The 15483-nt window shown below is 43.8% G+C and overlaps 1 protein-coding gene across 3 annotated transcripts in view; it reads right to left on the reverse strand.

Annotated features, from left to right (window-relative positions):
• The window catches only part of LRRC39 (leucine rich repeat containing 39), a 200631-nt gene that overhangs the window by 115396 nt on the left and 69752 nt on the right, over nt 1–15483 (reverse strand). For all 3 annotated transcript variants that reach the window (XM_078644464.1, XM_078644470.1, XM_078644477.1), the window contains exon 5: nt 2140–2276. In XM_078644464.1, the coding sequence (XP_078500590.1) occupies nt 2140–2276 (137 nt within the window). The remainder of the gene's footprint in view (nt 1–2139; nt 2277–15483) is intronic.

The raw sequence follows: 15483 nt of genomic DNA on the forward strand, positions 1-15483 counted from the left end.
GAGATAAAGCTTGTTAATCTTACCGAGAGTCTGTGATCATTTAGCTGACTAGATAGTTAGTTAGATAGTGCTATCATTACCATCAACTATTCAACTAATTGGTCCATTGACCAAGAAGAAAGAAAGTTGATGTACAGGTTTAGTTATGTATTCATAAATGATGAACATGAATCTGTGAAGGGAACTAATTTTGTCAATATAAATTGACCCGCAGCGCATCAGGGATTTGGGTGAATGTGTTTGGGCCATTTGAATGTTATCAAGTATTGATCCCTGATTAGGTATTGGCTCGCGCTGGATCACCTGTGGTAGGTTTCCAAAATATAGAGGTTTCCAGTCCATCCAATCCAACATGAATATTTACATCTAGGAAGCCTACATATGCAGAGCTTATTTTAGCTGTAAATGGTAGGTTGAGGTCATTTTCATTAAGCTTCATCATAAATTGTTTAGCCTCCCTTACTATGCACAAAGAGGTCATTAATGTAGCTCACCCACAAAATGGTATGTTGTAACCAATGTTCCATAGCGTGACCCCTGAGCCCCTGCTCCTCCCACCAGCTCATAAGTTAAATAGCATAATTGGGGGTGAAGCAGGTACACATAGCTGTCCCTCTTTGTTGCTGGTAAAGCTGGCTCGCAAAGATAAAAATGTTTTTAGTGATACACCACTCAATCATTTCTAGGAGGATAGTATTATGCATAGCATACCCTGACAGTCTCACGCTTAGAAAGTGTTGCTCAGCTCATAAACCATCCCTATGGTGTATACTTATATATATTGTTGACATGTCTAGAGTCATTAGAAGCATATTAGAATCTCATTTGACTTCATAAATTAGTTTCAAGAAGTCTAAGTTATACCTAATATGTGATGGTAAAGTGCTAACTATCGGGTTTAAATAGTGAATATATCTAGACATGTTTTCAAAAAGGCTATTCTGGGCTGCAATTAAATATAGAAAGGAGGTATGACTGGAAAATCTTGTTTTAAAAAACGATATTCATCCCAACTTATTAGCCCTGTGTCTTTCCAAAAATCTAATTTGTCTGTCAATTGTGACATAGCTTCATTCACATACATCTCTGGCCCCACAGTACTACATTACCCCCTTTATCCGAAGGTTTCACAATCACATTGTCAATATTTATTAGTTTCTCAATGGTTAAATTGTACCAATTGCGTTGGGTCATTTCATTAATATGTCGCAGTTCTCTAATGAGATGTTCTGAGAACACATCTAGATTGTTTCTTGCCATTAAAGGAGTATATCTAGATCTCGGCTTTAAAGGGAGTAATGCCTCTTCCTTCGATAAAAGCTGTGATCAAATTTGAACTTGAAGAGCTTTGTGTGGCTTCTAATACAATATCCATTCCACCTTCTTCTTGCAAAGACAGAAGATCCTCCAAAATACCCAAGTCCGCCACTGATAGATCACTTAATAGGTTTCTTGGCTCTGCTAGTGTCTCGTCCGCTATTCTTCCCATTGTGGAAGTAGATAATTCTCTTAATGTGGGTACTTTGGACAATTTTTGTTTCCTTATGAATTTGTAAAGATAAATTCTGGTTCCAGAATAATCAAAGTTGTTTTTATGGCAATGAGAGAGTCCTAATATATTTTACATTGCTTAATTTGAGTCGGTGGGTTCCAGCACTTGTCAACACCGGAACCTATGACAGTCTGCCACATGGTGGCGCTCGCTGCTTGTCTAATTTAGAGATTAGCACAGCAACAGTTTTTAATAATTCAAGAAGAATTTTAAATTACTAATACCTGCCACCCGACCCATTCTTATAGCTTTGGGGGCCTGGAATCGCCTAAATTGACAAAATTGGCATTGGGTGATGCCAGCTCCAATGGCCTCATGACGAGGGCCCTGGAACTTATATTTTTAGAAATGAATCAATTAAGCATTCATACACAACACATACATTATTTGTCAAGAATTTTGTGTTTCACATTAATAGTTTTAATAAGACTGAACTTTGTAAACCCCAGCTAGAAGGTAACAAGGTAACTGTTTATTGCACTGCAGTGGAGCACTATGTTTTGAGAGGATGTGGCATATCCTTTTTATCAGTAAAACCAATATGGTATTGGACACAATAAAAGTATCATATGTGTTTCTTCCCAAACCTGGTGTGGAAGGTCAGAAATATCTCTGTTCCCTGCCAGTTCTAATTTCTCCAGGCTTTCACAGTCGCTTAGCTCCACTGGGACACATTTAATTCGGTTATAGCTGACAAGGAGCTCTCGAAGTCGAACCAGCTGTCCTGCAAAAAACAAGAATTCACTCAAAAAAACTGAAATGCTAAATTAATTCTCATTAAAACATTTTTCACTGATTGCGTCTGTTAATGCCAGACTAATTTGACCTATCTCTAAGATAGGGCTCCTGCTGTTTGATTTAGACACAACTCCTCTCTGACATCCTGCGTGATAGCCTCACGCTGCTGCACCTACGGTACAAGAAGACCCAAACCACAGCTGTTTGTCAGCATGCTGTAGGATTGCTTTTAAAAAAATAATAAAATATATATATAGTGACCTCTTATTTGCAAGGGCAACATTGATGGAACAATATATATATATATATATATATATATATATATATATTTCCACATGTGTACTCCTGCTGCCACGCCATCAATCCTCGGCTGACCAACTAGCAAGAACACGGAAGACCCAGAGTGCTAGTGAGTTTTTTATTTAGCAGCACACCACGGCAGGATAACGTTTCGCCCTACACAGAGGGCTTGGTCACATGGTGCACCGAAAGAGTTGCTGAAATTTAAAGTGCTAGTGCGGTAATAACGACAATACTGATTGGTTACGCCTTAAATCATGATAAAATATGACACAGCTGTGAAATTAATCATTTAAAGACGCAAAAACGGGCAAACACAATGGCAGTTTCTAAGCATGCTCTTAGTGATATCTGTTTAAATACAGTACTTTTTATGTGACTTCAATTGTAAGAATGTTGGATAATAAGTTAAATTATATATTTAATTATATATATATATTACCTACGGTCGCCAGTAGGTAGTTATAGTTAGGATTGGCTACCACAGGAAATCCACAACATTCTATTGGGAATAACTCTGGCGCCGCTTGAGGAATTTTTGTGTAATTTTCCAAAATTTTGGCCAGCTCCGCTCCGCTCCTTCCCTGGAAGTTTCGGGGGGATTCGTGAAGTGGGGGCTGAGAAAAAAGGGGGGGTCCGAAAACGTGTTTTCCCCATGTTAATTTCCATAGGACGGTCTAACAAGTCTACAGCCCGAACCGCTGAACGGAATTACGCCAAACTTGGCAAAATTGTAGGGACTGGTACGCAGATGTGCCTTTGCTATATTTGGTGAAAATTGCTCCAGTGGTTTTTTTGAAAATTAACTTCAAAAACACATATATATCTATAGGCGCTCTCCGAGCGCTCACAAGTGCGCATACCGGGGAGCGCACCGGGCGCGCTACGGGAGTGCGCGAGCGGAAAGCTGATTGGCTGTCGGGTGTCTAAACAGTCCGGAGAGTCCGCCATCTTGTGTCTCGGTAGAATCGATACACAAGAGGTGAAAATAAAAAGGGGGATATAATTAAAAGGGGGCTGAGTAGACACCTCCTGACCCCCTAGGTTTTCTGAGGGGGGCCTAGAAGGACCCTGAAGGGCAAAAAACGTTTTTTTAAAAAAAAAAATCGCGGGGTAAGCGCTGGGTGCGTTCCCAGGTTCGTGCTCCGGTACGCGCACCCAGAGCGTACCACAGGGAAAAACAGTGAAAGAAAATAGTGTAATAGTGTAATGCCAAACCTTCTCCTTTACTTTCCTTCCTGTCTCTTCCCTTCTTTCGCTCCTTCACACTTTTCCCTTCCCTTACTCTCTTTACTCCACTTCACTAACTCCTTCTCTTTCTCCCTCTGTCCTCTTAGTTCTACACTCCCCTTCTCTCATTCTCTCTCTGTTAGCCTCATTCTCTCCGTCCTTTTAGTCTCTCACTCCTCTTCTATCACGCTCACTCCCTATAACTGAGCCATACTCCCACACTCACCTTCTTTCAGACCTTCTCCTTTACTTTCCTTCCTCTCTCTTCCCATCCTTCGCTCCTTCACTGTTTTCCCTTCCCTTACTCTCCTTACTCCACTTCACTAATTCCTTCTCTTACTCCCTCTGTCCTCTTACTTCTACACTCCCCTACCCTCTTTCTCTCTCTGTTAGCCTAATACTCTCTAACCCCTTAGTCTGTCACTCCTCTTCTATCACGCTCACTCCCTATAACACAGCCACACTCCCTCACTTATGTTTCTTTCCTCCCTCACTCAGGGCCTCCTTTATGAGAAATGACGCATCGCTGCGTGAAAGCAGTGATGCGTCACTTCTCAGTGTGCTCTCCTTGCGACATTCCTGATGCGTCATATTTAATGTATGACGCATCATGTCGCAAGGAGTTACAGATACGTCAGTATTTCTGACGTATCTGTAAGTGCAAAAGTGATGCATTGCTGGAGTGTGTCACAAAAGTGACGCAACTCCCGCAATGCATCCTTTCACATGGGGCAAGCCCCATGTGAAAGGGCCTGCGTCAGTCTTACGCCTGCTGTGAGGCAGGCGCACGATTTTCCTAAAAGTGACACAGTGAAATCTCATAGATTTCACTGCGTCACTTCTACGACCCTTCCTTGCGTCAATACGCCCCCCTTGCATACATTATACCTGGCGCAGGATGTGGCGCAGGGGTTTACAAAGTGACGCATCTACCTAGATGCGTCTCTTTGTAAATATGACTCAACAGGGCGCATTTTTTACACCACTGGTGCGTTACAAAAAGTGACGCACCGGCGGCGTAAAAGTGACGCATGGCCTCATAAATGAGGCCCTCAGTCTTCTACTCTCACTTTTTCTTTCACTTTCTCTGTCTCACCTTGTCTCACACTCACTTGCCTTTATCCAGTCTGTATCTCCACTCTTTCCTAAACATCACTGCTCTTTTCTTACCCTTCCACACCTCCGTTCCTTTACTACATTTTCTTCACTTATCCTCATCTACATGTTCACTCTCCTTCTCCTGACCTCCCACACTCACCTTCTTTCACTCCCCCTACTTCACTTCCCTTCCCCTCTCGTCCCTTTCTTTACTTTCTCACTCATTTTCCTCTCCTCTCTCACTACACTCCACTTCAGTTACTCTTTTTGATTTTTTTAAGAATACAGCTCTTTTTTGAGAATTGGAGGTAGTTCTTAAAATAACTTTTTTTTTTCTTCTTTTTTCGTTTTTTTCTCAACAAAAACAAAAACAGGGAATGGCAAACTGCTCAACAGGAGCAAAAAAAAGAATCAAAATTAGGGGCGGGGACGGCGGCGGTGGTTCTCTCTGGTTCGGACAATGTTCATAATAGTTTGTTCCCCATAACAAAGTAATTCATCACAATCTTTGCATTTGATTGTGATTCCGTCGAAAACAGGCTGAATATTTGTAATCAGCTGTTCTGGTCGCCCCCTCACCGATACAGTTGCTCCTCCAGTTGAAGTAGAGGCATCATCTCTTGGAGCCTCTCGTGCCAGAGCCCTGACACTCTCCCGGGCATAGTTATGAGGATGCCGGCGTTGAACATGGCGAATCATAGTTGAATTTCCGAAACTGTACTTCCTTGTGGGGTCTCCTCGGGAAAGTACAGTATGGAAGATTTTGCACTCCACCTTTGGAGCATTTTTTTTTTTTTTTTTTTTTTCAAAACCTTTATTGGAGTAAGCATAGAAAAGTACAAGAATGGGCCTACAACCTCACAGGCTGGCCGCTAATAACAAGGCACAGTGCAAGTAAAAAAATGTACACCCGCGGATGGGTACAGCTCAAGTACAAAGCATTACTCTATAGACATCACAGAACAATTTGTATTTTTATTTTTTACAAAAAGAAACACAAACACTAAAAGGCGAATGAATGATACTTAAGGTCAGCCCAAAGAGCGGAGGGGACGGTTCCACGATCAGGAGAACACACCCAGAGCCCAGAGGCTCCAATCAAGTCGGGGAGGGGGAGGAGGGGAGCAGCGGGGAGAACCGGAAGTATAAAAACCCTTACGGAAGGGTTCCGGGAACTCTAGTCTAGGGAGAAAGGACAATCTCAGCTGTGTTGTCAAGGGGAGGGGTGCAAATATCCCCACGACAATCATTCCACTGGCCCCAAACCTTCGTCCACGCCCTGGGCCTGCCTCTGGCCACATAAACCGTCTTCTCACGAAACATGGACCAGTCCATATTATCTTCCCACTTTGAGACCTCAGGGGGCCTGGAAGCGCCCCAGAGTTGCGCGACATCCCGCTTCGCAATCATGTAACCAAGGGTAGCCCATCTGGTCTGGGCCACCGAGTAGTCAGTGGGCTCCCACACATTCAACAGACATCTGCGAGGCTCCGGTCGCAGGGCAACACCCGTAACAGCAGTCATCACCTCAAGCACAGCCGTCCAATAAGCAGCCACAACCGGGCACTCCCAAAGGATATGCAAAAAGATTGCACTCAAGCCACATCCACGCTTGCACAGCCCATCCGAAGAAAAGCCCATCGTAACCAGACGCGGACCAGTGACATAGACCCGATGAAGAATCTTAAGCTGAACCAAGCGGAGACGGGCAGGAATGGCCACCTCCTTGGGAGAAGAGAGCGCCGATTGCCAATCTTCGTCGTCCAGTTCCAACCCATCGCAAACCCAAGCCTCCCGAAGTCGGACCAGTAAGTCCGCCCGATTATTAATCAATTTCTTGTAAATAAGAGAAATAGTGCTATCGGGAAGATGCCCGTCAAGGACACGGTCCTCGAGGGGGGAAGATTCAGACAGGGCCTCACCAGGGACCAAGACTGAGGCGAGGGCATGCCGGACCTGCAGGTAGCGAAAAAATTCCCTACCACTCAAACCATATTCCGCCTGGAGGGCCTGGAACGACTTCACACAACCGTTCGAGTACACGTCACCCACCTTACAGATCCCAATCACATCCCAGCGGTCGAAACCCTTGGTAGACCAGAGCCCGCCCAAACGTTCGGATGCATAAAGCGGCGTCGCCAACGTCAATCGATCCTCCCACCCCAAACTCACACTCGCAGCCCGCCACACCGTTACTGCAATCCTGGATGGGCCCACAAGATGGCGCCCGGCCGATCGGGAATAAAGCGCTCTAGTAAAGTCCCCACCCGGAAGCTGGAGTCTGTCCATCTCGAATGCAGGATTACGACCCGGGGAAAACATCACGTGATTAATGGCAGACAACTGGGAAGCCCAGTAATATCGCTTGATATCGGGGAGCGCCATGCCCCCGTCATACCAAGGGATGGTGAGCTTTGCAAGCGCTATGCGCGGACGCCCATCCCATATCAATTGCCGTTGAAGACTCTCAATCTCTTGGAAATAGGTCTTAGGGATAGCGTCATAGGGACCTTTGGAGCATTTGCTTTCTTTTTATCAGCAGGTATTGAGAAAAATTTCCATATGAAGTGCTCCTTTACTCTAGGCTGAGGAGTCTCTTCTTCAATGAACCCATCTGAGTCCTCACTGCTACTGGTGGGTCTAGCAGCCATGATAATTCCAAAAAGTGTGAGCAGCAAAAAACAGGTCTTTCAGTCACAAAAGTGAAAGAAGAAGTGAAGGAAATGGGTGGGGTTTTCATTCTTTGTAAAAAAAAACTGTTTACAACAATGAAAAGTGTTAATTTAAGGTCACATGACTTGGCGCGCTTACGCTGCGCGCACCGGAGCGCTTCCGGGGGCGCTTACGGGGCGCGAATGTAGGTGCTTCCAGGGGCGCTTACGTGGCGCGCCTGAGTGACGTTTTGGTAGCTTTACGGAAATGCAAAATCCTTTTCATTCGGAAAATCAAAAATACTACTTTTATAAGCATGGTACTGAATGTCAGCATTATTATTTACTTTTCATACATATTTTTTTTACGAACGCAGAAATAGCGCTCTCGCTGCGCTCTCGGGAGAGCTTACCGGTGCGCGCACCCTGAGCGCCCCAAGTCAAAATGATACGGGTAAGCTTACCGGTGCGCGCACCCTGAGCGCACCAGGAAAAAATGATTAAAAAAAAGAAAAATACATTGAAAAAATTATTTAAAAAAAAAATTAAATAATAATTAATACTTATACAAAACAGCTGATAAAAAAAACACTAAAAATCGTAGGTTACAAACTCGATATATAAAGGAATTAGTTTTTAAAAAACCTTTGAAATTCACTGAAAAAAACAGAGGTTTCACAATCGTTATAGTTAGGAATTAGCTTTTAAAAAACCTTTGAAATTCACTGAAAAAACCATAGGTTTCACACTCGTTATAGTTAGAAATTAGCATTTAAAAAACCTTTGAAATTCACTGAAAAAACCATAGGTTTCACACCAGTTATAGTTAGCTGAACATTTTACTCATACAAAACCATTGAAATTCCCACGTTATAGTTAGTTGGACTCACTATAACTCGCGCGCCCGCAATCCACTGCTGATGATGTCACATATTACATCATTCATGACATGGTCAGTGACATCACTGATGACATCACTGATGACATCTCAAATGACATCACTGATGTCATCACTGATGACATCTCAAATGACATCACTGATGACATCACTGATGACATCATCCAGTGTCTGTGTGTTTCTGTAAAGTTAAAATATGTTTTACATATTGAAGAATGAGTGTATGTGTGAGTGTCTGGATGAAGGATTTAGTAGGTGCGTGACTGACTGTATGAGTGAGTGATTAAATGTGTTTTACCGAATGCATGGGTTAGTGACTAAACTGTCTGAATTTGTGCATCATTATGACTGTTGTTGTGTAAGCTGCTGCATGTGTTGATTAGTAGCTATATGAGTGGCTATATGGGTTATTGATTGGTTGCCCAAGTATTTGTATGTGAGGGTGAGTGTGTGTGGGAGTGGCTGGGAGGTGTGTGACTCTGTGCATAGATGTGTGAGCAGTTGATTCACTTGGTGTATGGGTTAAGAGTGAGTGTGGAAACAGCTGTATGGGCGGTTGACTGTGTGCATGGGTGTGTTGGTGAGTGAATGGATATCTCAGTGCCCCATGTCCAAGTAAGTACATATGTAAAACACAGTGCATGTGAGAGTTGGCATATATCAATGACTATACATGAGAGCCTGTGATTGCGTAAGTGACTGTATGGATCAATGTGTACTTGTATCAGTGATTGTAAAAGAGAGTAAGTATGTGTTAGTTTCCTCATCTATAACTGTATAGATGAGGAAATGGGAGTGTGATTGATTCTTTGCATGACTGACTAGATTTGTGAGTAACTCCATGGATGAGTGGCAGTGTGTGAGTGTCTGTATAGGTGTATGAGTGCATATGATAGTGTTGTATTGATGAGTAACTGTATGTATGAGTGATTGTATGGGTGAATGAGTGGATGTGTGTAGACTTAGGAATCTGTGAGTGTGTATGTAGTAACTGGTATTGGTGTGTCAATAATTTCAGGAATGGTAGTTTGTATTTAACACTGGGTGTATCAAAGGTTAGATTAGAGTGTGAGGAGGTGCATCGTATTATCACATGGATGATGTCATCAGTGATGTCATCAGTGATGTCATTTGAGATGTCATCAGTGATGTCTTTTGAGATGTCATCAGTGATGTCATCAGTGATGTCACTGACCATGTCATGAATGATGTAATATGTGACATCATCAGCAGTGGATTGCGGGCGCGCGAGTTATAGTGAGTCCAACTAACTATAACGTGGGAATTTCAATGGTTTTGTATGAGTAAAATGTTCAGATAACTATAACTGGTGTGAAACCTATGGTTTTTTCAGTGAATTTCAAAGGTTTTTTAAATGCTAATTCCTAACTATAACGAGTGTGAAACCTATGGTTTCTTCAGTGAATATATATATATATATTTGTAATCCAAATTGCTCTGCATTAGAGAAGCACACGACAGCAGTGAGGTAATGTTCCTCTATTTATTCATATTGCCGAAAATGGTTAACATCCGTCCTTCTCTGTGTTTGTCGACGCGTTTCTGTGCTGTTCGCACCTTCTTCCTGGGCTTGTGGTAATGCGGCGTTGTAAGGCTTCTGCAGCTCTTCAGTGATGCTATCTATCGTAGTCCTGCATCAGGTGTGTGTGCTTTGTAGCACATAAAGACTCGCAGTGAGTTATGGGAGCTGTAGTCATCCTTTAACTTCCCACAGTGGGCTCCGCATTGTCACTTAATTTAAACAGTCTCAGTGGTTCGTGAAATCCACTGTGATATAAGGCACTTTAGTGTGCCCCGGAGGTCATGCGAGTCTTTATGTGCTACAGAGCACACACACCTGATGCAGGACTACGATAGACAGCATCACTGAAGAGCTGCAGAAGCCTTACAACACCGCATTACCACAAGCCCTGGAAGAAGGTGCGAACAGCACAGAAACGCGTCGGCAAACAGAGAGGACGGATGTTAACCATTTTCGGCAATATGAATAAATAGAGGATTGTTACCTCACTGCTGTCGTGTGCTTCTCTAATGCAGAGCAATTTGGATTACAAACAATTACGCACGACAGCTTCGTCGTGGGAGGAGCACTACCTTCAGATGGAGGACGGAGCCGCTGGTGGAAGGGGCCGTGGGGCCAGAAAATTTCCGGCTCAAATGGCACAGCAGTTTCTGCTTAAATACGAAGATGGTATGACCTCCGGGGCACACTAAAGTGCCTTATATCACAGTGGATTTCACGAACCACTGAGACTGTTTAAATTAAGTGACAATGCGGAGCCCACTGTGGGAAGTTAAAGGATGACTACAGCTCCCATAACTCACTGCTTGTCTTTATGTGCTACAAAGCACACACACCTGATGCAGGACTACGATAGACAGCATCACTGAAGAGCTGCAGAAGCCTTACAACGCCGCATTACCACAAGCCCAGGAAGAAGGTGCGAACAGCACAGAAACGCGTCGGCAAACAGAGAGAAAGACGGATGTTAACCATTTTCGGCAATATGAATAAATAGAGGATTGTTACCTCACTGCTTTCGTGTGCTTCTCTAATGCAGAGCAATTTGGATTACAAATATATATATATATATATATATATATATATATATATATATATTTGTCACTGAAAAAAGGGTAAAATGAAGTTACAGTTAGGTGAAAATTTCAGTGGCAACGCAACATTTTGAACTCAGAAAGCCACTGAAATTAACTAGTTATAGTTATCTCAAGTAACTATAACTCGAGACCTAAAGTAACTATAACTTGCAACCTCGCCATGCACAGTTTTGTCATAATGATGTAATTTCAGATGTTGCAGTAATGTTATAGAAGATGTCATGAGTGATGCAATATGTGGGGTAATTAGCAGTCATGGAGAGGGCCGTGCGCAGCTATGGATTGGACAAGGAACCTCCTGCTGTGCACGGGCCCTGCATCCAACCCCTCACAGGGTAGTAACCCCACGCTGCACATGGCCTTTGGCAGGAAAACATTTGCGGTTGGGCTCGCAAGTCCCAGCTGAACTCAGGCAGGCTTACTGATGTTGTCAAAGAGTCACAACACCAAAATATAAAAAGTGGGCCATCATCTTTTCTCCAAAAATCACCAATATTTTAACACAAATTTATATTTCAGTAATTCACACATTTTAATGTTTAATAATAGTGATTATTATAAAAATGTTTAATAAAGGTTTAATAGAAAAGCATGTCTGTGAGTCTTTCTTTTAACATATTTTTTAATATTGCATTTTGTGGTCTGAAAAATGTTTAAAATAAGACAGACATATTGTTTTGTTTTTAAATAAAATTAGACAAAAATACCTTTGAGATTTCTTTTAGTATTGGTACGTTCTTCTTGAGTTCATGAATTTAATGACGGAGACTTACTGTTTTTTTTTTATGTTGCCAGTGCTTAATTTGTAAAAAAAATGAGTGGCAGGCCCTCAACAGGAGGCCACCGCAGTTTGCAATTGAGACTGTTCGAGGGCCGCCAAAGCTTTAAGAATGGGTGGCAGGTATTAGTTGTTTTTATTGTTTACTGAAAACAGTTTTTCTGCTCATCTTTAAATTGCACAAACAGAGCCACCATGTGGCATCTGTCATAAATACAGGTTCTGGCAATTAAGTGCTGGTGCTGATAATTAAGTTCCGGTGCTGAGCACCGGAAACCACCGTCTCAAATTAAGCACTGCATGTTGCTGGGGGGCTGCTGGACTCCCTGCAACCCCTAACAACATTGGAAAAACAGGCTTGATGGTGCCCCTTACTATTCTAGGGGCACCATCAAGCTCAAGAAAATATAAACTAAAACGCCCTTGGAAGGCATTTCTTCAGAGAGCAGGGAATATTAAATGAGTGGCTCTTGTCACTTATTTATTATTCACTTTTCCTAAACAAATATGCTCTTGGTCTCCCGGTGTCCACCCAATACACCCTTTTTAAAATATTTATTTGGGAGGTGGGCCCGTGGACCCCTCCCTGAGCATCTACAGTCCTGGGGACCCCATCTTCCAATACCTTTTTTTAAGTGGAGGGGAGTATGCAGCCCTCCTCCCCAAGCCTTTACGCTCTGGGGACCCTATCCCTATGGCCTTTCTTTATTTAAGGGCAGAGGAGAGCTCAATCCACTCCATGAGCCTTAAGGGCAGAGGAGAGCTCAATCCACTCCATGAGCCTTTACGGCCCCAGGTACCCCATTTCCCAGGGCTTTCTTTATTTCAAGTGGAGGGGTGGTGTGCGGGCCTCCCTCCCAAGTCTCTGGTGGCCCAAGGACGCCATCAACCAGGGCCTTTCATTTGTAAGGGAAGTGGGGGGTGCAGCACCCTCCCTGAGCGAATATTGGCCCTGCGGACCCCATCCCATGGAGCCTTAGGTGGGTGACCCAGGGCATCCACAGCACACTCTGTTGGGAGCCACGGGGGCCACGGCGGCCCTGCTGGCTCCCCACATGCATCAAGCCCTGGTGCATTGGGAGCCGACTTTGCTCCTGCTGGTGGGTGCAATATGAGTTTTCCTGCCTGCAAAAGCGCAGGCAGGGAAACACAAGTCTGCTCCCACCCGGTGGGATCAGTTTTAACGTTCCAGCTGGATGGGAGCAGACATGCCTTTCCTGCCCATGCTCCTGCAGGCAGGGAAACAATGTCACAGGGGTGGGTTGCCTAGAACACCATAGTGGAATTGCCCCTGGGCGATGGGGTCCCCTCGAACTTTAGAGGTTCTAGGAGGATGTCTGCAGCCCCCTTTTATTTATCTGTTGGCCACTGGAGATGGGGTTCCAGGGGCCTTTACAGGCTGAGGAAGGGGGAGCCCCTTGCCCCCTCCCTTTTAATTTTAATTCAGCTCTGGGGATAGGCCCTTGGGGCCTCAGCGAGGCTCTTCGAGGGGAGTCGCACCCCCCACTGCCCTTTTAAATTATGCAAGGCCTTGGGGAATGGGGTCCCGGGGCCGTGATCAGCCCAGGCGGTAGGGCCATGTGCCACCCGCCCCCTTGAAATTGCATCAGGCTCCTCTTTGTTTTACACTGCATGTTCCAGATGCCTTTTTTTTGTTGCTGTGATCCTGCAGAAGCCTAGCGAGTTTGCTGCAAAAACCCGTTTAAAAAAAACTTTTGGCCCCAGCCCCCCTCCGCAAGGGCTAAGGGTGCAGGGTATCACTACATTGCCTCCTTTTATGTTTTTTTTATAAACAATTTCAGGACAGGAGACTAGGTCCCCGAGTCCTGTGATGGCTGCCACAGTATTTTTTCTCATGTTGCGTCTAGGCAATCAAAGCGCTGGGTCCCGCTGAAGTGCACTCCCGCAAGAGTGAGGAGGCCCAAGGGGAAAAAAGCTCCCTAAGCCAATCAGAACGCTCTATTTTTTAAATTTACGTTTAAGGGAATCTTTCGAGAGTCCCCCAAGCCCAACTGCCCAGTTATACAAACACTTTTGATCCTTGCTTATTCAAAAACAAATGAACAGATTTACACAAAATCACAAAAAGCATGCTGTCTGGGCCAGATCCAGCTGCCTGCCAAATTTGGTGTAAATCCAATCAGCAGTTTTTGCAGTAGCGCTGTTCAAATAAGTCAATGAACAATGCATGGGGATTTCATATTTTGGGACCCCCCTTTTTTCCCAAACCCCACTTGATGGATCACCCTGAAACTTTCCATGAAGAAACAAGGCAAAAAAGAGATTTATTTGGAAGGTTTTGTGAAGATTTGTGCATCAGCATCAAAGTTATTATTAAACCAAATTTAACTATTACTATTTCAGGGCAGGGGACTAAGGGCCACATGTAGGACTCATACATTTTGTAAGTTCCTAGTTGCAACTCCCAATTAGGAAGTTGCAAAATGCAATGTACAACAGTGTGTTTGAACTGTTTGCAATTCCCAGTAGATCGCATATGGACCCGCGTCATCAATATTCATGAGGCAGGTCATAATTTGTAACCCATTGAAATGGCCAAAATCACAGGGATGGTGGCCTGCTAGGGACAGCAACCCACCATGTCTGTGTTTGCTGTTAAATAAAGCAACTTTTTTTTAGATGCAGCCTGTTTTCCTTAAAGCAAGGGATGCATATAGAAAGAAAAAGGAAACAGTCCAGTTACATTTTTTAAGAGAAAGCAATTGTCTGTGGGACCACTGCCTCCTTTTAAAACAAGTTTTTGCTACCAAACACAAAGGTGAAGGGGTCCCCTGGGCACCCCTTACTGTTTGCGACTGGCTTACCACCTACTTGAAGCAGAAGGTAATCTAGGAATGTTTTGCGACAGCATTCTGGTGTCAAAACATGAATACATCCCCCTGCAACTCGCTAATAGGAAGGTACGCCCTTGACCAACCTTCTTCGTAATAGTAAGTTACAAAGTAGGATTAGTACATGCCTAAAGGCTAGTTAGCGGTTGCAAATGGTCTGATTCTCCATTCGCAACAGCTAAAACCCCTTGTACATTTGGCCCCTAATCCCAAGTCCTGGGATGGCTGCCTCAACATTTTTTCTCTTGTTGTGGCCAGCAAATCAGAGCACTCGCACCCGCAGCTGTGCACTCTCGCAGAACCAAGGAGGCCCAAGGGCACAAAAAAGGTCCCTAGGCCAATCGGAACTCTCTACTTTTTGAAGTTGGGTTTGAGGGACTCTTGCTAGAGTTCCTCAAACACCACTGTTCAGCCATACAACATTTTTGATCCCTACTTTTTTGATCCCTACTTTTTCTAAAACAAATGAACAGATTTACACCAAATCACAAAAAGCATGCTGTCTGGGCCAGATGCAGCTTCCTGCCAAATTTCATAGACACTGCTTGACGGATGAAACTTTCCTTGATGAAACTAGGCAAAAAGAGCTTTATTTGGATAGATTCCAGAAGATTTGACAAATGGCGTCAATGTTATTAGCAAACCAGAAAAGGCATTTCCTATGGCAATTCAGACCAAACTATAACTACCCAGTGGCGACCTCCGCTGGGTACTAGTTTATATTAGATTATATTATTTTATATTAG

Source organism: Lissotriton helveticus, chromosome 1_1 (assembly GCF_964261635.1).
Source record: "Lissotriton helveticus chromosome 1_1, aLisHel1.1, whole genome shotgun sequence".
Lineage (NCBI taxonomy): Eukaryota > Metazoa > Chordata > Amphibia > Caudata > Salamandridae > Lissotriton > Lissotriton helveticus.